At 54.5% G+C, this 22,579-nt stretch overlaps 9 protein-coding genes across 9 annotated transcripts; 5 read left to right on the plus strand and 4 right to left on the minus strand.

The window, feature by feature from the left end:
* Nucleotides 1–1,124: 1,124 nt before the first annotated feature.
* On the minus strand, nt 1,125–1,562 carry BZA05DRAFT_458582 (uncharacterized protein; the record flags this gene model as incomplete). Its single annotated transcript, XM_051487608.1, has 1 exon — nt 1,125–1,562. A coding segment is annotated over one exon (438 nt), but the record flags the coding sequence as incomplete, so codon positions are not given.
* A 2,552-nt stretch (nt 1,563–4,114) lies between these two features.
* BZA05DRAFT_140376 (uncharacterized protein) lies at nt 4,115–6,051 on the plus strand. The gene has a single exon (XM_051478889.1). It carries the CDS (start codon nt 4,325–4,327, stop codon nt 5,990–5,992), a length of 1,668 nt encoding a protein of 555 aa, XP_051336799.1. The 5' UTR covers nt 4,115–4,324; the 3' UTR covers nt 5,993–6,051.
* A 285-nt stretch (nt 6,052–6,336) lies between these two features.
* Nucleotides 6,337–8,511, minus strand: BZA05DRAFT_407118 (acyl-CoA dehydrogenase/oxidase). Its single transcript, XM_051484598.1, has one exon. The coding sequence runs from the start codon at nt 8,053–8,055 to the stop codon at nt 6,769–6,771; it is 1,287 nt and encodes a 428-aa protein (XP_051336800.1). The 5' UTR covers nt 8,056–8,511; the 3' UTR covers nt 6,337–6,768.
* On the plus strand, nt 8,512–10,851 carry BZA05DRAFT_407119 (uncharacterized protein). The gene is made up of 7 exons (XM_051484599.1): nt 8,512–8,738; nt 8,821–8,912; nt 8,989–9,113; nt 9,200–9,259; nt 9,326–9,906; nt 9,963–10,493; nt 10,560–10,851. Exons 1-7 carry the CDS (start codon nt 8,654–8,656, stop codon nt 10,643–10,645), a joined length of 1,560 nt encoding a protein of 519 aa, XP_051336801.1. The 5' UTR covers nt 8,512–8,653; the 3' UTR covers nt 10,646–10,851.
* A 463-nt stretch (nt 10,852–11,314) lies between these two features.
* BZA05DRAFT_341867 (ribosomal protein S30) lies at nt 11,315–11,652 on the plus strand (the record flags this gene model as incomplete). The annotated part of the gene is made up of 3 exons (XM_051481012.1): nt 11,315–11,374; nt 11,449–11,504; nt 11,580–11,652. The coding sequence occupies 3 exons, from the start codon at nt 11,315–11,317 to the stop codon at nt 11,650–11,652; spliced, it is 189 nt and encodes a 62-aa protein (XP_051336802.1).
* Nucleotides 11,653–13,154: 1,502 nt separating this feature from the next.
* Nucleotides 13,155–15,417, plus strand: BZA05DRAFT_447590 (WD40-repeat-containing domain protein; the record flags this gene model as incomplete). Its single annotated transcript, XM_051487168.1, has 5 exons — nt 13,155–13,271; nt 13,345–13,969; nt 14,046–14,897; nt 14,974–15,083; nt 15,142–15,417. 5 exons carry the CDS (start codon nt 13,155–13,157, stop codon nt 15,415–15,417), a joined length of 1,980 nt encoding a protein of 659 aa, XP_051336803.1.
* A 340-nt stretch (nt 15,418–15,757) lies between these two features.
* Nucleotides 15,758–17,116, minus strand: BZA05DRAFT_407126 (ribosomal protein S5, C-terminal domain-containing protein). Its single transcript, XM_051484600.1, has 2 exons — nt 16,231–17,116; nt 15,758–16,165 (listed from the first exon to the last, which is right to left on the minus strand). Exons 1-2 carry the CDS (start codon nt 17,066–17,068, stop codon nt 15,948–15,950), a joined length of 1,056 nt encoding a protein of 351 aa, XP_051336804.1. The 5' UTR covers nt 17,069–17,116; the 3' UTR covers nt 15,758–15,947.
* A 403-nt stretch (nt 17,117–17,519) lies between these two features.
* BZA05DRAFT_407128 (uncharacterized protein) lies at nt 17,520–19,988 on the plus strand. The gene is made up of 2 exons (XM_051484601.1): nt 17,520–17,980; nt 18,068–19,988. Exons 1-2 carry the CDS (start codon nt 17,708–17,710, stop codon nt 19,607–19,609), a joined length of 1,815 nt encoding a protein of 604 aa, XP_051336805.1. The 5' UTR covers nt 17,520–17,707; the 3' UTR covers nt 19,610–19,988.
* Nucleotides 19,989–19,996: 8 nt separating this feature from the next.
* BZA05DRAFT_476274 (uncharacterized protein) lies at nt 19,997–21,072 on the minus strand. The gene has a single exon (XM_051488241.1). It carries the CDS (start codon nt 20,875–20,877, stop codon nt 20,074–20,076), a length of 804 nt encoding a protein of 267 aa, XP_051336806.1. The 5' UTR covers nt 20,878–21,072; the 3' UTR covers nt 19,997–20,073.
* Nucleotides 21,073–22,579: the final 1,507 nt, after the last annotated feature.

Raw genomic sequence — 22,579 nt, forward strand, 5'->3', positions numbered from 1 at the left:
CGTGGTGGAAACGAAACCGCTAGTTAGTGCCCAGGGAAGCGGGTTAACCGAACTCGTCACCAGAGTTTGTGTCATGAAGGAGCACTCGGATATCACTTTTTGGAGCGAGTATGGTGTGGGAATGTGAACCACGAGATGGTGGGGAGCAATGGGGGGTTGGGTACTCTCTATCTACGAGTGTCGGTATTCTTCTGTCGGCGCCCTAGGGGGTGTCAATCGTGAGGAGGTACTGTGATGTATGGTAGCCACGTGGAGTAGATTCCTTCATGTGCACCTCACTCGACATTTCATACACCACACCATCGCTTGTTGCGAATTGCAGTGGCGTGATACGGCGTATTAATCAGCTTCATGCTGTCTACCTGCAAATACCCAGGTTGCCCATTCCCACACAGAGAAGCAAATAGCTGCTAAAACTTCTCTGCTTTTACTTCACTTCGAGCTCACTCGCACCCATCAGGTTCTATCCGTGAGCCCTACAGGCTAGGGAATGGATCGGATTAGGCCACATTAGACTGAGCTTAACATGTCAAACATCCTCCTCTATGGTATTGGCAGCGATCCTAAGTCTATCATGAGGCTGTCGGGTGTGCTAGACGTTCTCATCGCGACTGGCGGTACCGGAAATCCCGTCCGAGTTATTTCCCTGAAGCGAGTGGGGAAGAATAAGAGGACTGATGCGGCGAAGGTGAATTCCTCTCGTTAAAATGAATGGCCGTGTCAACACTTCATATCGACCAATAGAACAGCGGCCGAGCCACGGATTGCAGTAGGGGGAGTCAAAAAAATTTCGGCGCCGCGAGTAGTTGGCCCTGCAGGAAACAGAAATACCGCGCGCCGGTGAAATAAACAAATGATATGCCTAGATTTGAAGCACTGGAAGTTGTTCATCCCACAATGCTTTCTCCACTGGTAAGAAGAAGACCTTTTTATTCAAGTTGTATCTACCCCCAAACGGCAGCGCTTAACTAAGTACGTAGGTCCACACCGACTGCACCCAGGCCACGATGGAACCTTATTGCAGGCGGCTCATTCAAAAAGGCCCTTGTTAATCCTATGGATAAATCGACAGTATTAGCTCTTCCTCCAATACGAGCCAAAATCATGTCACTCACAAGTCAGTGCTCTTCCACCACAAAATACGAAGCATCGACTGCAAACAGCTCTGTGTCCCCCCAGGTGTGTATTCTCCATTTCATGCAATCTTTGAAGACACGTGTGTCTAATCGAGCTCGAAGGTTGTAGTCGCGAGTGGTATGAATCTTTGTGAAGGCAGTGAAAATATTCGGGACACGGTCGAATGGTTTTGGAAAAGTACATGTCCCACTCCAACCTCTGTTTGGGTCGCCGCTAAAGTCCCCAACTAAGACACCCGCTTTATCGGATGGGAATGCGACCCAAGTCGCCTGGGCCCCCGAGTTATGAATCCCGGATCCGATGTGTATATCGAATCCGTCACAGCCAACCTCCAATGTGTAGAGATGAATTAGTCGATCATTGCCAACTTCGAATCCACTCAGCCCCACAAATACAGTAGGCGGCTTGGGGAAAGAGCGATCGAACCTATCTCACACGAACAACTGCTACTCAATTTTCTCGAAGAGCAAAAGAGCAAAATGCGGAGGTGCCCCGGGGCCACCCCCACAACCTGATGAGGGATAAATCAGTGCCCCGCCCCGGGGCATTTACAATTATGTATATATCATAGACTGTTCTCATAGGCTCTGGTGCGTAAGCCAATGGAAGCGCTTGATATCTACTGACATTCCTCGGCGCCCTCCCCGCACCAACCATGCACCAGCCATGCACTCCGGAGGCTGGCAGTGTCTCTCGTGGGCCGCCTCAGTGGTCGCTGTGGTTTGTGCCGTATCATTGGCCACTGACTCTGTAGGTGAAGCTCGTGTCTTTTTTTTCTTCGAGTTTTTTCCCCCGTTGTTTACCAACTGGCTCACTTTAGGGCCTGGTATGATGCCAAGCAGCTGCACGTGACCGCCATTGTCTACTCTACTCCCTTGAGACAAATCCGAGCCCATACTCCCTTCAGTCGGATACAAACTGGCCGAGTTGGAAATAGGTATTCGTGTCGTTGCATCACTGCCGATCACTCGTACAAGAAAACTTACTGGAGGGAGCTAAAGCCATTCACTATCTATTATAATCATATGCCTAGACCACGGGTTCAATGATTAGACCGTTAGAAAGACACGGTTCAACGGGTGGTTGAGGCAGCTAAGAGTGATAGAAATGTATGCAGCGTAGCAAAGCGAGTGATAAGCGATGAGACATCTAGGTACTGTTGGATGACTCAAATAACGAAAGCGGAAAACCGGCTCGACAACAATAGCCTGTCGGACACGCCACCAACGCTATGGCAAAGTATAGGGAGTAATAGAGAATATGTATCGAATATAATATTCAGGGTACTAGTATGTGGATATGAAGTATTCAATTGTATGTATGTTCATCCCGGGGAAAGGGTGGAACCCAAGGCCACTGCGGGCACCGTCGGCGCGTCAGTGAATGGCAGCAGTGTAGGTCATAATTAACTACTCGCACCAACTAGTAATTGATATGTAGTCATCGTCGCCACCTGTCGCTCAACTGCATCAATTACGACATCGTCAAACTTCAGCGCTCATGTAGAGTACTAGTATTCCCATGTTGTGGGTAGACAGTACAGACGGCCTGCCCAAAGGTCCCTGATATGTATCTAGACGGTATGTCTGAATAAAACCCGTAGATCTAGAAGTGGTTCGGTTTGCCCTCAACTGCTGCATCGTGCTAGGTATTCCATAGCAAGATAGTCAATTTCCCAATGGGCTGAAACAAGGTATGGAAGCACATACTTATTTACGCCTTACAGCTATTGGTGCCATGATGTTCGGGGTGGTATGTAAGACCGGAGTACCCAGTTTAGCAGCGGAATTAATGTTGTATCATACTATTCTGCCTGCGATTGCCAGTGTTGTTGAGACTTTCGACAGCCCCGCTTTCCGCGACTCGAATGACCACACAAGTTACATAGGTAGCTCGACTCTCGAGTTTGTGACTTCAAGAAATAAAACTACAATTTCGTTGACGATATCCGAACCAGAACCCAATCGCCCCGCATCACCCTGCAGCATAAGTTTCGACTCGGTGTTAGTAGTGATGGAGCACGACACGGGAGGCGGGCTGATACCTATGAAAACCTGATCTCACGAGGATAGTAATCCTCGAGCTAGCGCGGATAGCTGTCCGTCTGAGCCGCCATAGTTACGGCCGGGCGCGGGTCGCATCATCGGATATGAAGATAACATCAGCCACCGAACGGGTGGTTGGAGTTTCCTTCGAAGCTGGGCGGGTGGATCGCCAGATCGCCTTGGAGTGCTGGTATTATTAGGGTATCGCAGTGCTGAGCTGAGAATGAGGCGGCCGGGCATGGTGGGATACTCGCATTCCGCCCACCTACCTGGAGACTAGGTGGTATGGCGGCATTGTCGGCACTGTTTATACCCTCTAGGGCGGCCATTCGAGCTGCGAGTGCAAGGCTGTGGCCTGTGGGCGACGTTGTGAATGGGGAACCCAGAGCTTGCGTGTGGCTTGGCCTTTGTGATGGGGCGTTCTCCAGACTACTCCGGTGCAGAGTAGGGACCTGTCAACCCCTGCAAGGAGCGTGTTTTGGCCCCAGTGCGTGTGCTAACTAGTGGAGTAGCGAGGGGCGCTATCAACGAGACAGCCAGAACCCTGACGGCGCTGGCCTCCTGATGTCGGTGGCCAGTCAGTCGCTTTTCTGGTAGTACGTATGATACCAGCACCTTCATAGATAACACATGGATATCCGCGGTGACGAGGTCTCGGACGTTCTCCACGCATAGAAGGACCAACTCGAACGCTGCTTTCTAAAGGCCGCTTCACACACATATTTACACGGAAACGCCATAACTCGTAAGGTCCATCGCCGCAACGACAATCACAGCCACTCTCGGATTTTCTCCTTGCGTGTTCAGATATTTACTTCAGGCACGTTGCTGCACTTTCTCAGCTTACAGCGGCAACACTTTCGAACCTCCTGCAGCGCAGTCTCGCCGTCTTTCTATACGCCTGCTCACATTCCTGCACCTGCCTGCCTGCACAGCTGCAGCTCCCGTTCCACCAGAGCTGTTGGCGTCTCGTCCGAACCCACCTTTTCCACCCGCAACACAACATAACCCCGCAACACCCGCCGGACTAAAGAAAGAAACAAGAAGCAGAAGAAGGGCACACTTCGTTCTTCTCTCTTCCTCCCCCCTTCCATACGATACGAGAAGAAACCAAACCAAACAGCACCCTATCTCACGAAACCATGGCTGCCTTCCAAGCATCGGCTCGAGCTCGCCAGCACCAGCAGCTCCTGAGCATTTCCCGCAACCCGTCGTACCTCGACGACGACGCGGTCACGCGAACAACACAAACACAAACGCCACTGTTCACGCCCGACACCGAGGAATGGGTCGTATTCTCTCCCTCGGTCGCTGGCGAGACGAACACCATCCTATCGGGCACCGGCACCAAGAGCGACGTCGACAGTAGCATCATCACCACTTCGTCGCCACAGCACACACGTCACGTGCCCGTGTTTGAGGATGAGGAAGAGGAGGAGGAGGAGGAGTCGCTCGATGGCGCGGAAACAGATTCCCTGCAGGCGTTCCGTGATCAGGAGGATCAGGTGTTGTTCCCCACACTGCCGACGCACGACGGGCTTGGAACATTCGCATCTTCGTCAGGGATGACGGGGTTCAGGTCGCTCGAGGAGTCGCTGCGGCTTGCGGCCGCGAATGAGCAGGGCAGGGAGGGGGATGATACGCATTCGAGGATCATGAAGTGGCGGATGGAGCAGGGTCATGCGTTGATGGACGAGATCGAGAAGGCGACGAGGAGGCGCAGACGGTTGTCAATTATCAGTCGGAGGAACACACATTCCGGGAGGGCGAGCAGGGTGGGCGAGGGGGAGAAATATGAGGAGGCGGTGATCCAGGAGACCGACGACGAGACGCAGAGCGAGGACGAGGAGGAGGATGCTACGAACGAGACGTTCTGGAAGCGGATCACTAGGAGCTTCATTCGCGATATCATCGGCATCGACGACAATCTTCTCGAAGTACTCTTCGGCGAGGCGCTGCCCGCAGAAGTGCAGCTCGACTCCTCATCCGAGGAAGTACAATTCAAGAAAGATACCGAAGAACGGATTCTAAATCGGATCGCAAAGGAGTTGGGAGAGCTCGTACACCTCTACACCCACCATCCCTCCGGGACCGGCGCTTTCTCGAAGGCACCAGAAGGAGGCGACTCGGAGGAGGAAGACGGTGCGAAGACCCCGCAACCTCGTACGACCCAGGAAGCCACAATTTCGCCCAAGGTCGTACGTCCACGTGGTTCCTCGCTGATCAGCGCCGCAACTGGTACATCCTCGGTACCCCAGTTTCAGTTCGCCCCGACCCTCGCATTGCGACGGGAAGAGGCACACCATGCCTCCCTTTGGGGCATCGAAGAGAACGACGACCTGATGAACACACAGCTTCGTCGCGAGTATTGGGAACAGGAACTCGACATGCGGCTTGTCTTTTCGTATCTCAAATCCCGTTTTTATGGACTACCTCCTCGACCCCCTACGACATCATCGGCCTCAGCCGCCACCACTACCACTACCTCCTCGGCACCGTTGCATCATCACCACCCGCTGATCAACGGCAAACACTCGTACTACAATCGGAAATCGACGACGACAATAGCACCATCCACCACCGCCGCCAATGCAGCCGCAGCACCCGTGCCGGCCCCTGGTGGGTTCTTTGGAAACTTTATCATGGGGAACCTGAAGATGGGTGGGAATTGGGCCGAGCGAGTGACGAAGGATAGACGGGGGAGCAAGGCTAGTTCGCGAAGCAGAGGAGGGTACTATTGGGGCGTTGCGACGAGTGTCGGCAGCGGACAGAGCAGCTGTGTAGGCACGGGCATATGGGCTGCCATCTAATATTTTGCGTGCGATTTGACATGTCATGTGTGTGTTGCATGCTGAAAGTACATATTCTGGTTATTTTGTTCTTTTTTCTTGAGTATTTTCTCCCTTCCTTCCCCTCAAGTCGCATTTCTATTTTTGTGTTTTTTCTTTTCTTATGTCTAAATGAGGGGGTTGCATATTGTGAATAATAAAGCGTTGCATACGAGTGCGCTTTTGAAAGTTGGATCCTGCATGGTGGGGTAAAGAAGGAGGGGCGGAGAAGGAGGGGCGAAGGAGGAGATGGGGGGAAGCGTGGGCATCCATTGCGTATCATATCATAAAGCGGTTGCATTATCTAGAAAAGGAATTATCGAAGTTCATTCTTTACACACACACACGACACCGCGCCATCATCATCATCACGAACTACTAGTGGAGATGATGTCATCTACTTAAAGTACTCTAAGTTGCCGGTGGGCTGATGGGTTGGGATCTCCGTTATCGTCCGTAGGGCGGGCGGGGAAGGAACGGGTTCGGGAATCGGGAGGAGTGAGATCTCGTGTTTTCGTCTCCGTCTCACGCGAGCGAGCGAGTTTCATGATGACGAGGTGACGAACGAGGTGGTCCACAAGTGGATCGAGGGAATTAGAGAATCCCCGATATCTACCCGAACAAAGAGACCGACCGACAGCAAGCAAGCAGGCAAGAGAAAAGGAGACGGAAGAAAAGAAGAAAAAAAGCACAACCATGCCAACTCCGTAATGCGTACGCCCCATCCATCCGCACCGCTTCGACATGCCGTGCCGTGCTCAATTCCTGTACTCCTTCTGCAGCAGCTTCGCGATCGTCTGCAATTGGATGTTACTGGTGCCCTCGTAGATGGCGCCGATCTTCGAGTCGCGCCAGAACTTCTCGCTCAATCCCTCCCTGACGAATCCCATGCCTCCCTGCCACTCGATGGCGAGCGACGAGACCCTTTCGGCGACCTGCGAGGCGTAGAGCTTGGCCATAGCCGCCTCGCGGACGAACCCTTCGCCCGCGCGAATCCCACCGGTCTCCTTCGTGCGGACAGCGTTGTAGAGGAGCGCACGCGCAGCCTCGATCTCGGTGCGTGCCTGTGCGATCTGGAACTGCATTCCCTGGAAGTCACCGACGAACTGCCCGAACTGCTTGCGGTCGTTCCAGACGTATTTCACTGCCGTTTCCCAAGCGCCGAGGGCTAGTCCCGTCATCTGCGCCGCAATGCCGATTCGTCCCTCGTTGAGGATCGAGATGGCGTATTTGTACCCCTCGCCCTCCTTGCCCAGCAGGTTCTCGACGGGGACCTCTACCTCGTCGAAGGTCAGTACGCATGTCGACGACGCCTTGATCCCGAGCTTCTTCTCCTTCTTGGCAATGTTGAACCCGGGCATGCCTTTCTCCAGCACGAAGGCTGAAATGCCCTTGTATCCACGTTCCGGCGCCACGTTGGCAAACACGATAAACACCTCCGCCTCCGCCGCATTAGTAATCCACATCTTCTGCCCGGTGATGGTGTACGAGCCGCCAGACTGACTCTTCATGGCCCTGGTCTTCAGCGCAAACGCATCACTGCCGCTCGCCGGCTCGCTCAAGCAGAAGCTGCCGACACTCCCGCTCGCCAGCTTCGGCAGGAACTTGCTCTTCAGATGCTCGCTCGCATAAGTCTTAAAGATAGTGTTGACGAGGGTATTGTGTACATCGACCATGACGCTGACACTGGGGTCGACGCGCGCCAGCTCCTCGATCGCAACAATGCACGCCCCGAAGTTCATCTCGGACCCGCCGTACTTCTCGGGAATCTCGATGCCCATCAGCCCCTGCTCGAACAGCTGCGACACTATTGTCGCGTCCATCTTCTCCGCCTCGTCCATCTCCCGGACTTTGGGAAGGATTGTCTCCGAAGCGAACCGCGATACTGAGTCCCGTAGCATCTCTTCCGTCTCTGTGAGCGCGAAGATGGGCGTCGGTGTGAACTCCGTGTAGCTTCGGCGGAGGGCGGGGACGGTTCGGACGGCAGCGGTGGGGCGAAGGAGCGTCGAAGCCCCGCGGCGGGTCAGGTGGCGGATGGCGCTCATGATTTCGGTGGAGGTCGAGGAAGGTAGGTGTGGTATGTGAGGTCGAGATAGGTATATTCGGCTGAGGTGGGGCGTGTAGAATGAGGAGGCTCTATATGTAGGAAAGAATGGTAAACTGATCCGGGGAAGAGGATGGACTGGATGATCCTCTCCTCCGGTTCTGGGAGCGGGGTGTATTCTGGCATGTGCGATGATGCCGATGGAAGCCGAGGATGGTGGCCATGTGAAAGCTTCGTAGGGCTAGCAAGGGAACGTGGAGGAGCTTCTCCACACTTTTGGGCCGAAGCTTGTGCAAGCCAGCCACGTACCGAGTCCGAGACGGGAATAAGCAAGGCGTCTTCGCTGCGGTGATGGACCAAGGTATCGAGGACTAGAAGTCAATTGGTTCCTGTGAAGATGAGATGTCGTTTTGTCAGACGGAACACGTAGCAGAGTGGCCGGTGACATGACATGGGCCTAAGGACCGTTCTTTTATCGCTAATCAAGTCCGTCACTCCCGGGCTGGTTCACCTAGATACATCATCCGCGCGCGTTGTATGTCTCTAGTTCTGCCACAGTGACAATCTCCCACGACATAACTAACAAATAATTTCCTGCTATGAATGATCTGAACGACTCATGTTCCGCCGAAATCGAGAAGGGCCAGGCCAAGGTCGACGCCGGCCTTCTCCCCCGAGACCACTGTGCGGCCCCCCTACGTCACGCCAGCCCAACCATACCGTACCGTACCCCCCGACTGACTGGCGGCGGAATTGTGATGTGCAGATAAACACCGTCTGCCGCGATGGAGATACATGGCGCGGCAACGGCTGCTGCCGCTCGTGAGATGGGAGACACCATATCTCGCGTGGATGCAGGTGCGCTCGCGTTCCCTCCTCCTCCTCCTCCTCCTCCTCGTTCTCTAGAAACTGATTGAATGTGTGTATGGAATAGGAGCACTGTCGCACGCCCTTCCTTGACTCCTACTTCGCGCTCACGGCGAATCTGGGAACGCACACGTTCTTTATGACCATGCTGCCGATGTTGTTTTGGTTTGGGTTCACAGATCTTGGGCGAGGGTGAGTGACCGCCAGAGAGAGGGAGGGAATGTCGGATCGACATGGGGAAGCAGGGCCTAACGGAGAACATGGTTGCGCGCGCACAGAGCTGTGCATGTACTGGCGTCGGGTGTCTTCTTCAGCGGGTTTGTGAAGGATCTGCTATGGTATGTGGAAGTTGCATGTTTGTCCGGGGAGGGAAGAGGCATGAGCTGATGGATGGTTGGATACAGCCTGCCACGACCGCTATCGCCGCCTCTACACCGGATCACGATGTCGGGGTCTGCGGCGCTGGAATATGGCTTTCCAAGTACCCACTCGACGAACGCCGTTTCGGTGGCGCTTTACGGCCTACTCGCGCTCAATGATTCACCTAGCGTTCCGTCACATGTCCGCGTCGGTCTGCAGTCGTTGGCCGCGGTATATACCTTCTCGATCATCTTCGGCCGGCTGTACTGCGGCATGCACGGCTTCTTGGATGTGATAGTCGGGATCACGCTCGGCGCATTCCTTGCGGTCGTGCAATGGGTGTTCCGGCATGACATAGATGCCTACGTGTTTGGCGATAGCTTCGTCCCCATCTTGACTATCGCGATTGGGATTCTGGTCCTGGTCAGGATTCATCCAGAGCCGGCGGATGCGTGTCCGTGTTTCGATGACGGCGTGGCGTTCGCGGCGGTCATCTTTGGGGTTGAGCTCGGTAATTGGCATTACTCGAAGACCGTGTGGAGCTGGAACGAGCCATCGCTCGGAACGGTCCCATATGAGTATCAGCAGCTTGGGCTGGTAAAGTCCTTTCTGCGAGTTATCGTAGGTGAGTAAATCACCATCCGCAATCCCCCACAAACGACAGAGGCTCAATTATCCCAGGTATCGTGATCATATTTCTCTGGCGCGGAACTGCAAAGCCCACATTCCACCACTTCCTTCCACCAATCTACCGTCTGGTCGAACGCATTGGCCTTCTGCTCCCACGCAAAGACTTCATCTCCGCCTCAGAGTACAAGAAGGTTCCCCAGCTGCCAGATGACACTCTCCCCTCCCTCGACGAGCTTCCCTCCCTTGTCCGCTCCATCCGGCGTCCACGCTCCGACTCGGTCGGCCCACAGTCCGCCGCCGATGCCTACGAAACCCTGGCATACCGCGAGATGCGGCGGCGGGAGAGTAACGCCGCATCCACTGCCCCCAAACCGAGGGAGGTGGATAAATACGAGAGGGAGATGGGGACAGGAGTGGTCGATGTGGATGCTCTCTACAGAGGGAATCATGATTGCGAGCATGATTATGCCTGTGGAAATAGTGAGGGCGAGGAGGAGAGGGAGGTGTTTAGACGCATTGAACCGTTCAAACCACGCGTTAGATATGATGTTGAGGTCGTTACGAAGCTGGTGGTTTATGCTGGTATATTCTTCCCCCTTCCCTTAAACATGAAGGTGGAATGAATATCCATGTGCTGATGGTTTATAGGAATCGCCTGGTGGGCCGTCGAGGGTGCTCCTATCATCTTTGAGCTCGTGGGCCTGGGAATGGGTGCTGTGGGGGCAGTGATATGATACCTATCCACTTGCTCAATTGGGTTGTGTAGGTGTGATGATACAATTTATATGGTTGTCCTGTTTATCTGGGAGAATGGCGAGATGGGGGAGTGGGGTGCTCATAGTAATGGAATGCGTGGTTCCCCGTCACTCGACTGTACTCTATGGCAAAAACTTGTATCTGTATGCGTGCGGGCCAGCCGTCATATAATATCACTCGGAAATATTACAGCGTGAGCAAGCATGAGCCATCGCGAGTCCAGGCCCATTCTGACAAAAGGAAGAAAAAAGGTAGACTCAGCACCGAGCAGGTAAACGGCGAGTGCGAGGTGGTGTCGCCACACACACACATAGAATTTGCCAAGCCGCCCCTCGGAGCCTCAGCTGTGACTGTTCCTCCACACAACCAGGGCACGAGCTTAGCGCCCGACAACAACGACTGGGCGCGGAACTCTAGCTCCATCGCCCGACCGATCACACAAACCCGCCTCGACGACGAAATCGAACTCACGCCACACGACATCCCACCACCCATCGACAAAGGTACGAAATGACCCCTCCCCATTCCGAGCGACCGCACGAAATATTTACATCTACGGCATCGGAGACAGAGAAGGAAATCGGGGAGCATAAAAGGCTGATTGAACAAACGACAGCAGTTTCGCCACAACTTCTACAACCGCAATCATGGGAAAAGTTCACGGATCCCTCGCTCGTGCCGGTAAGGTCAAGTCTCAGACCCCGAAGGTATGCTTTCCCTCCCAACTCGTGCTCTCACGGAAGCAAAGACAAGTACTGATCAAGCTGTTTCGGTGCTATAGGTCGAGCCCCAGGAGAAGCCCAAGACTCCTAAGGGACGCGCCAAGAAGAGAATCCTGTGAGCACCACTTCCCTCCTCTCTCCATCTCTCCACCACTCCGACATCCCCCGCTGACTAGTCTCCACGCGATAGCTACACCCGCCGTTTCGTAAACGTGACGATGACCGGAGGAAAGCGGAAGATGAACCCCAACCCTGGAACGTAAAGGGTTGACCTTACGAACGATGGAGGCTTCCTTTTCTTTGTCGATACACGCTTTTTTTTTTCTGTTGTGTTTGTGGTGACAGATCGAGGGCTGGATATCGCAAATGATAAAATGAAATCGCGCAATGGAATCGTCATCGGAACATACTTGTCGTTCGTTCGTTCTTTCGTTTGGGAAGTGAGGGGAAAGGAAGGGGGTGGTAAGTGTGGCGAAGTCACGGTCGGAAATTTCTACGCTTGTTTCGCTGTCACCACCTATGTCACGGTGCTACCCATCGAAACGTGTGTGAGCGGGTGTGTCATGCTGCGGGTGAGCTCCAGCCGTCGGTTCGCGATTCGCCAACCTCTGCCCAACGATGTATGCGTAAAATCAGAGACCATCTTGTTATGCATGATCCGCCAGTTCGTACGGTGTGGAATCTTCTACTTCTGCCGAGAGGAGGGACTTATGGGTCGAAGGTACCGTCACTTGGTTCAGGACCGCAGGGGTCCGGGCTAAAGTCCTGATCATGCACCGAAAGACCTCCATCTCCGTTTCGAGCCCGACGTTGTCGTGCATGCTCCTATGACAGCATTTCTCCACACCTCTGCCATGTCGTTTGATCGTTACCATGGTTATCTTGTGTTTACACCTACAAAAACAAAACAAGATATCCACTCCGCATAATCCAGCCAGCGGGAGCATGAGCACGTGCATGGGCATCACCATCAGCATGGGCATGACAGCATCTCGGGACGACTAGATCTTGCGATAGTGCCGACTGACTGAATGATTCACTGACAAGGCATATATAGGTAGATTTTCTTGAGCCGGACCGCCTTCGGTGCTTGGCGGTACCGGTGCCGCAGCTGGTGAAAGTTGGATGCTGGTTATGAGCGACAACTACCTACCGTGCTAATAGTTTGGAGCTCAACAGATGTGGTGGGTGCCGGTCGGCCATGATGGTCACGACTTGGGCGTAGGTACGCAAGGGTCAAGTGTCTTGCATGTCTTGCAGAAAGTCTCGATATCGATCCCGTGGACGTGGCCTGCATGCTGAGGGCAAGCTTGAGTAAGTACACTACAATTTACTTCCTGAGCTCAGGTACCGTCCATTAGGCTGCTGTCGGCGGCGGGATTATTGTCCGCGAAGACTGGCCGTTGAATTCGACAGCAGCGAATGCACTTCAAATTACATGTGCATCTACTAGGTACCACTGTATGCATGCGCCACACCTCGGTCATCTAGACTGCATGCGCCACCAGCATATCAGCCATCCATCCCACCACCCAAGCAACTGACTTCACATTTTGCTTGCTTATCCGCAACGACGGCCACTCACAACTGTCCGGTCCGCAACCAAAGTTCTAGTTAACCAACCAACCAACCGGACTGGCCCAATCCCGCGAGTGACAATCGCATCAACCGCAATCACAGTCTATCCGTCGCCACCACCCCTCAGGGCGCGCCCCGTCCTTAGGAGTCCAATTCTAGGTTGCCCTGTACTTCGCATCGCAACGCCATGGACTCCTCCGCCCCGCGACAAGACCGTGCGCCCTCACCTCCGGCCACCCGTCCTGAACCTCGCCCGGCCTCCGCAGAAGCCCCCGAACTCCCCGGAACTCTGGGGACTGTCATCGTGTGTTTCCACCCCACCTCCGGGCTGCTCAGAAGCCAACACACAATTCTAACCGTATCGTCCACCGCCGCAGGGACGCGATCTCACAGCGTTCGGTCGCACCGTCACAGCAACCGCGGGACAGCTCATCGGCCCGTTCGCGGACGCCGGACATCCGAACCATTACACCAACACCATGGGCGACATCTCGAAGCAGCTAGCGAAGCGCCCCTCGATCCAGAAGCGAATGCTGTCGTTTAACCACCGCTCGCCTACCGAGCTCGTCAGATCGAAGCTGTCGACCGCAGAGATTCAGCATCGCGCGCTGACCCATGTGCCCGATGAGATGCTCTCCGATATCCCCGCCGCGGAGCACGCCTACTCGCTATTCCAGGGCTTCCAGGCGACAATTCCAGACGAGACTTTTGCGGCTACCGAGCGCGGGAGAACCAGGCACCGGAGACGCTCCTCCGGGAAGCATAAGGCGCTGGAAGGGCTGAATGGCTTGACGCCGGAAGGCCCGCCAACCCTGGTCCATATGGCCCGCGAGAAGGCGGCGCTCACAAGACAGCTGGAAATGTTGGCCATCAGGAAGAATATGGCTTCTGCGGAAATCAGGGAGATCGATATGAAGATTACCAACCTTAACCAGATGCGGAACATTGTCTTCGACAGATTAGCACAGCTGGAGCAGGAGGAAAGCGAGGTAGAGCACGAGAGTATGATGACCCCTCCATGGCGAGTCGAGTAGCGAGCTTGTGCTACTGCATCGGTGGTACTGACCTTGAGACCTAGTTGTCTCTGTGGAGAACAAGATCGAAGAAATGGAGGATGAGCTCGAGATGACCGGCGAAGGGGCAGCCCATCGCGCTGATCCATCCTCGTCCGAGGACACTGCTGGTGAAGCCGGTGACTCGTTTATGTCTGAATCTATCTACAACAAAATACCTGGCAAACAACCTCGGAAACGGAAAGCCAACCGGAGAATATCGAAACCTGTGCTTCATGGACACCTCGAACCTGGCGCCGCAATCAAAGATATGCAAACTCACAACGACACCATAACATGCTTAGATTTTGATGTACCGTTTGGAACCATGGTTACCGCAGCACTGGACGACACCGTCAGGGTTTGGGACTTAGGTTCAGGTAGATGTCTGGGCATGCTGGAAGGTCACCATGCTTCTGTTCGCTGTCTCCAAGTCGAGGACAACATCGTGGCTACTGGTTCCGCGGATGCATCGATTCGGTTGTGGGATCTCTCTAGAGCAGAGAGCTACCGCTACACGCCTGACGAAGAAGAGGATGGTACCCCTTCGCGCACGACACCATCCATGGAGGAGTGCCACATTTTGACCTTGGGCTCGCACATTGACGAGGTGACTGCTCTCTACTTCCAAGGCGACATGTTGGTTTCCGGCAGTGAGGACAAGACATTACGGCAATGGGATCTGGAGAAGGGGAGATGCGTGCAGACCCTCGACGTCCTCTGGGCCGCCGCGCAAAGCAGCATGGACGAGGGAAAGTGGAGGACGCCCAACGGCCGGGTGGCGGGCGGTGATTCCGGCGACTTTGTGGGCGCGTTGCAGTGTTTCGATGCCGCGTTGGCGTGTGGAACTGCCGATGGAATGGTCAGACTGTGGGACTGTGAGTGCGAATCGTGCATCCGAATTGAATTGGCGCGATGACTGGTTGCTAATACACGCCATGTCTGTTTGCGAAGTGAGGAGTGGACAGGTTCATCGTTCTCTGGTCGGTCACACTGGGCCTGTCACAGCACTGCAGTTCGACGATATGCACCTTGTAACTGGCTCCTTAGACCGAAGCATTCGAGTAAGGCTATCCCATCCACCCACCCATCCATCCAAAGCAGTTATACTGAGAATTACAGATCTGGGATCTCCGAACTGGCACGATCTTTGATGCCTTTGGGTATAACAACCCAGTTACGAGCATGCAATTCGACGCACGCCGGATCGTTTCCGCGGTCGGCGAGAACGTCGTCAAGATCTACGACAAGACCGACGGCCGGCATTGGGACTGTGGTGCTGGCCTCAAGGACGACGACGCAAGTAAAGCCGCTTCCGTCGTCGACAGAGTCAGGGTCAAGGATGGATACCTGGTTGAGGGAAGACGTGATGGTATGGTCGGAGTCTGGTCGGTTTAAACGCGAGTGCGAGTGCGAGTGAGTGAGTGATGATGGAGCGGCCGGGGATCCGGAAGAAAAAGTTGAAATGGTTCATGGCGTAATGATGGGGATCTCATCTTCCTTATACTTCTTGTTGGGGGCGTTGGGACTTCTTCTTCTTCTTCTTCTTGTTTTTTCTTTTCTATATCTATCTCGCACTCTAACGTTGTATATTTGTGTGCGTCTCGTAGGATGGGATAGGATGGGATGGATTTCTCTCCTCTCTTCCTTGTCTGTCTCGAGCCACGGAGGAAGTGTTACGATTACTCTAGACGGGGTGAGGTGGTGGTGGTGGTGGTGGTGGTGGTGGGAGGATGATGGTCGTGGGTTGGATTGGACGGATTGGATTTGTAAAAGTAATCGGTTCGGTTCAGTACATACAAACAACGGACATGTAGTTCTATAAGGTTCTACTACTTTTACCCAGTCCCCAAAGTCCGAAAGACGCCATCCAGATCTCTCAAGTTCTTCCTATTTTACAAAGATCCATTTGCCCCCACGACTGACTACTATAACGTGCCACTGTAATATACCTTTCTGACATCAACAAACTTCTTTCCCCGACCCCGGGCAATGGTCTCGGGCAGCCGCTGGCTCTTGAGCGCCTTGAGGAACGTCTTGACGACGTTCATGGGGTTCCTACTGCGAGTGACACGCGCCGAGAGGTCTTGGATTCCAAGGCATCGGCACATCTCGAAGATATGGGCGGAGCATCTCACACCGAATCCTTCCGCGGATGTTAGTCAATTTGGTGGTGTAAGTCGTGGTGTGCGGGACGGGACGGGAACAAACCAGGAGGTCTTGTAAAAACCTTCATTTCCACGGCGCCCTGCTTGACCTCCACGTCGCCGTAAATAGTCCTGTTTTCATAGCGCGGGATGGGCTCCATATTCCGCATTGCCATGTACGTTGCCTGGCGGATCGCATCCTCGCTCTCCACCGCCTTGCCCTCGCCTACACCTAGCAGCCCGTTCCCGTTGCCTGCGACCGCCAACGCATACACCTTCCGGATCTTCCCCATGCGCGTCTGGTTCGTCACCGAGTGCGTCAGCATCAGCCGCGTGCGGAGGGTCTTGAGCTCCGTGAGCGGCATGCCGGTCGCCTGCGACAGCTTGCGGAAGAGGTTGCCTTCCGAGTCGGCGTCGTCGTATTTGATGTCGGGGTCCTGGGAGCGGGGGAGGGAGCTCTTCGGCAGCGTCTTGGTCACGCCGCCGTGCGTCGTGGTCTCGCCGAGCGACCGCATCTTCTTCGTCGTCTTCTCCGGTAGGAAGTCGAGCACCGGGTCGATCACTGAGAGGTCGTCGAGGTACGGCAGCGAGAAGGGGTCGCCCTCGCGCCGTGGGGCCCGACGTGAGAAGTCCGCGCGGTCGATCGCTTGCTCGCCTGCTAGCAGCGCTGATAGCTGCTCGTGGCTGAAGTGGCTACTGAGCTCTTCGAGCTGGGCGTCGGTGTACATCGCGGAGCCGCGGGAGACGGCGGTGCTGCTGCTGCTGGTGTTGGATTTGTTGGAGGGGCGGGGGTTGGTCGGCACCCGTGGGTACTGGGCGGCCGCGGCGGAGGTGAATGTGCGGGCACGGAATGGTGTAGCGGCCGATGCCAGAAGGCGGCCGAGTGGGCGGCCGACGCTCATGTTTGCTGTAGCTGATGCGGGAGTCTGAGGTCGGATTGAGAATTTTGGGAATGCCGCCCGCCGGGTAGGTGGGATGGTGGGATGCGGCTCGGTGGGTTAGGGTTGTTTGACACGGCTCGAGCCTCGTGATTCCCTTATCACAAGTATGTAGCACGTCCGGAGAGCCAAAAGTACTCTCTTTGCTCTTTATGTAAAGAAGTCTATTAAATTTATGTAGCTTAAGAAAGTACGTGGACAGAGTCATCATTTGTGTCTGGACCCTAGTGGAAAGTTGTGATAAGTTAGGGCTATAACTTGGACTCTGTCATGGCACCGCCACACTTATCGATCTATCCTGCGCCACTTCACGTGATTCACCACCCACACCACTTCACGTGATCAACCACCCACACCACATCAACCATGGGATGCCATCGCGTCCTCCATCCCAGGCCGCCCCGCCCTCCATCCCCCGCCACCTCCCGCTCCACCACCACCTCCCGCTCCACCACCACCTCCCGCTCCACCACCTCCCGTTCCACCACCACCTCCCGCTCGACCAAATCCCGTTCGACCACCACCTCCGCCTCCACCTCCACCTCCACCACCAACCCCACTACCACCACCCAACTTGAGCAACTACTAGAAGCCCTCGCAATTATGGAGAAATTCGTAGAGTTCAGCATAGGATACTCGGACGGCAAGGCTTCCACGCATCCCATCAACACCACTGGAGATGCAAAGCAGCCCGACGCAATTGCTGGCTATTTCCGTGCCATCAACGCCGGCGAATCCAAGGACCTCCTCTGGCGCATTAAGTGTGCAACGGCGTTGGTGGAACAGTTCGCACTTGACGCGAACAAAGGAATGAAGTACATCCTCAAGAGCATGCCCGCTGGCTATAAGTTGTACGAACACAATAAGTTGACCAATGTATGTTGTGCTACTCTACTGCTCTTATGTTATCGTGAAGGAGGACGGCTGATAGAAATGATTCTGACTAATTTATGTGATGAATAGAACGAGATTCGAAAGGATACCTACCTGTTCGGTCACCCCAGCGGCTCCCGCTTCCGCTCGCCAGCTGAATTCCTCCCCCACATGCTTTACCTAGCTGCCAACGACTCGAAGAACAATGGAAACAGCGTTATAGACAAGAACAAAGACTGTATCTGCAAATACTGCGCTTCTCCGTCCCGCACCCCTGGCGGAGCGGTAGGTAACAATACCTTTGTTACGGAAGAAGCTCGTGCTGAAGCCCATGCTGAGGCCCGCATGCACGCAGAGGTCGTGGAGCGTCTGGGAGAGCAGGAAATGGTTGGATGGGTTGCCCGTAAAGCAGAGCTTGTTTGGGTCTGGACGGGAGAGGAGAAGGACTTGTCGGCGGTCATCGATATTGCCGACTCGGAGCTTTGGGCGGCTGGTGTCGTCCTGGAGAGGCCCTTCAACAACCCTCCATTCCGCTTCCCCCAGAGTGCCGGTGGGTTCGTCGGCATCAACGCGGGTGGTGCTGCCCCATGGGAAGGAAAGAAGGAAGAGGCCTACAAGATCCAGCTGTTGGGTGCTTTGAAGAACAAGCCCGGCGATAGGCTTGAGCGCGTTCAGCAGCACTTCATTAGGCCGTGGTTGGCTCGCCCCGACTTCATCAAGCCTCCCGAGGGGAACAACAAGAGGAGGGAACACCCATCCGTCAACGAAGGCCGTAGGCTATCTCACACGTTCAGTTTATTTGAATTCGACGCGCCCACAAAAATACCCGTACCAGCCTACGACCAGGAAATAAAACTGGCATTAGAAGGAAGTGTCGCGTATTCCTACAATGGGATGTTCTTTGGAGCGGAGAAGATCTTTGTCGGCGAGCCAATTAGAATCATAGACCCCAAAGACCCCTCCCAGGGGGAGAGTGTTATGGTTGTGGAGCAAATCTTCACATTGATCGCCCCCATTAGGGGAAGAAAAGATCAGTGCGCCTTTCGCCTGGTTGGCAACGTCTACTACCAGGGCCGCACCGTCGAGGACAGAGCCAGAATGGTTAGTCCCGAGACTTTCGCGCAATTGCCGCCCAGGATGCGTCATGGAGACCCAGGAAAGAGTGGCCCCACTGTTTGGTGCCCCCGAAACAAACCCGGCGAGATGTTCGAGATCGGGTTCAGGCAGATATGTGGCCGTTGGTACGAGCCACAGGCAGTCTCCTACTGGATGTACCCGGACGAAGATGCCCAGCTGGCCACCGCGTGGCCCTCAAACTTCACTCAAAACCGGGGTAAGGCTATCGGATGGAGCCATTTTAACGACATTGATATCCTCTCCGACCCCTCGGTGAAGAAGGTTCCCACCGCCATGACGGTGGACCAGATGAACAAGTTGGTGGCTGATCGCGAGAGGGAGAAGAAGAAGAAGAGGACTAGCAGCCCCCTTGCCCCTCCCAGTTCCAGCAAGAGTCGCATGGCGCGTGCTGTCACCGGCGACGACGAGACGGACGAAGAAATGGATGATGGCATCGCGGAGAGTGATGCTGGCGATGCTGAACAGCCATCCACCCAGGAGATGGCCATCAGGTAATTGTTGAACCTTACAGGTTCCTTTCTATGGATCTTTCTCCTTTTTTTTTTGTTTTCTCCTTTGTTCTTTCCTATCCTAGGCAGCGGATTTGATCAAATAAAAGGTTGTTTTCGTTGTTTTCTTTGATTTGTTTGCTTTGCTTTGTTTGCTTTGATTTTTTTTTCTTTTGGGTTGTTACCATGGTGTTCGTAATGGGCGGCGTTCTATCATCTCTTTCTTGCTTCATTTCTTACTGCATCTTCATCGGGTTTCCTTTCTACCTAATTCCCATCCAGCTTCATTTCATTCGGTTTTTTTTCGTCAATTGTCTTCAGTTTTCTTTAGGGATATTTACCTAGGTGCTAAGGTATTTAGGAGGGAATTTTATTCTTCTTATGCGTTACCATTCTCAACTCGCGAACTAGGTGTGATCATACAGTTTATGTAGTCCGTCAATCACCGGTGTATACACCACCCCAGCCCGCCTACCGTCCTACCAAAACACCCAGTACCTCCCCAGGCGGTACCGCCCGTTCCAATAACCACTCCAGCACCGCACCCTCCCCGCGCTCACTGCGTTCCACCGCCGCCATCCACACACCCACGCCGACCTCCGCACCCCTCCCCACCAGACTCTCTACAACCTCCACCCCAGCGCCACCCCTAACCGCCATCTCCAAACACCCAGCATCGGCCTTAACACTAGGTTCGAGCAGGACGCTTTCGACCAGGCTCCACCGGCCCGTTTCCACCGCTGCGCGCAGCGCCTCCCCGGGGTCCTCCCATCGTGCGCCCCGTTCGACCAGCATCTGCAGCAACCCTTCCCCACCGGGCTCTCCGGGCTCTCCAGGCTCTTCGGAAAAGTCCAGGAGCCTTAGCGGCAGCGGCACCCCGTCCAGCAGCAGTCGCCCATGCGCCGCCTCGAATTCTCGCACCGCCGCCGCCGTCAGGAAGCGGCCGCGCAGCAGTGCCGCGGGCGCGGAGTGCAAGTGGCTGGAAACCCAGCTGTTGCGCAGGTGGCGGGTGGGCTGCAGGACCGAGTGCAGTGCTCGGCAGGTTTCGGCGAGGGACGGGTTCAGCGCGTGCAGGTAGATGGTGTGCAGCAGCTCTGTGGGGAGGGTTGCGAGCGTGGGTTTGGGGTTGGCGGGCGGCGGCGGCGGGGGAGATGGTGCGTGAGTGGGCCGGGGGGAAGAGGTGTGGGAGGAGCGTGAAGGGACGCTGTATGGCGATTGCCGCCGACGGCCCGTAGTGCGGTTGCGGACGCTGCGGCCGGGGTGGAGGAAGCCCATTTTGTGGTTGGAACTTGGTTGCGGTATATACCGGTAGTGAAGTGGGAGCTTTTCTGTGTAACGTGTGGTGGGATGTGCGTGGTAACGGTACCTGGCTAGTCTGGATGGAGTAGCGTGTTTAGTTCGAGGTTGACGGGTGATCACGGGATTTGGAGAAAGGTCTCGTCGATCCACTCAAGAGTCAAGATACAGCCCTTCTGCCCCGAATTCATGGCGGTAATCCCCTACCATATCAAATTGAATCCAATACACCAAATTATACAGCCCCAAACCACCATTAATCCAAAACAGTATCGCATGAGTTTCGCCAGCTATTCCGCACCGAGGAAGTCTATGACCCAGTTAGGGTCAACCACGGAGAAAGAAGTGCAGGTAACTCACTCAAAAGCTTCTGCTGGTTATGCCTAAGTGCCGGCTCGGGGTCAAGAAAACAGTGGTAGACGATCCAAAGAGAACGGAACTGGCAGCTATACCAGCATCAACACCATCTCCAGCATTAGAAGCAGAAGCCATATCCTTTCCGGCTTCTAGAATGGCAACAGAAGAAGACACAGAGCCGACTGGGGCAGGAGCTACATCACTGTCAATACCAGCCCGGCATCAGAAGAAGTAGAGGCATATCCTCACCAGCGTCAGATATGGCAGTAACGGCAGCTCCAAAGGCGGCAGGAGAAATAGCTAATCGCCACCAATCGTAGTCCAGCTGAGGAAGCAGGTGTCTGTACCTTCCAGCTCTGAGCTCACCGATCTTAACAGTCATCGATCAAATTTTATTAGATGACCCCCCCTCCCCCAAATCGTAAATTCGGCGCAGACCTTCAATTTCCGTCTTCAGAATCGGATTCGCCCTCGCACTTCTCCTCCCGCCACTCCCACTTGCAGCAGCCTTCCTCGCCTTCCCCCCGTTCGTCTCCTTCTCCCTCTTCTTCTTTCCATTGCCGAATCTGAGGTAGCTAGGTTGACAACCGATTGTGGCTCTGTATCGTATGTTCTCGATTGTGGTGTGCAGTAGTAGGTAGGAGGAGGTCGGGGAGGTAGAAAGGACGGAGAGGAAGAAAGACTACTGGGCCACCGAGTCAGCTCCTGACATAGGATGGAACTCATTGGGTATGGTTCGAGTAGCAGCCAGACAAGGCTGTAGTCAAGGCTGTGTCCAACTACCGTTTTGGGGCGCGCGGAAGGGCGGGGCTCTGCTCTACAGATGTGAGTGCCATGGAGCGACTTCAAGATCGACGTCCACATACATAACGTGGCCATGTGAAGAGGGCGACGTGCCGTACCGTTACATACCAGCATGCGGACGCATCTAGAACTGCAGAGGGCGGTTTTCAGATGGCAGATAGACTACAGTTCCGTCACGTTGGAAGCAGACATGGCTGCAGAAAGCATGCTGGCAGATCCCTCATTTCACATCGAATGTCACAGAAGAACAAGCAGTATCCAGAAATCACATTTCATTCAATTCGAATCATATATAGCATCGTATAGTTTCAAGTATCCTAAAATCTTCAGAATTAGCTTCATGTGATTCTCTGTGTTGAAGGTAGTGACAAGAAAGTTATGTGTACTGGGTATCCTCAGTGATCTTGGTTGTTAAGTAACGCGCATTTGCTTGAAGCATCGCATACTATCTATGTGCATAGGTTGTAATCATTGGATGGGGGAGGGAAAGCGACTATTGCGCCTGTCGGTACGCACAGTT

Source organism: Tricharina praecox (genome assembly GCF_024521635.1).
Source record: "Tricharina praecox strain CBS 144465 chromosome Unknown BZA05scaffold_24, whole genome shotgun sequence".
Classification (NCBI taxonomy): Eukaryota; Fungi; Ascomycota; class Pezizomycetes; order Pezizales; family Pyronemataceae; genus Tricharina; species Tricharina praecox.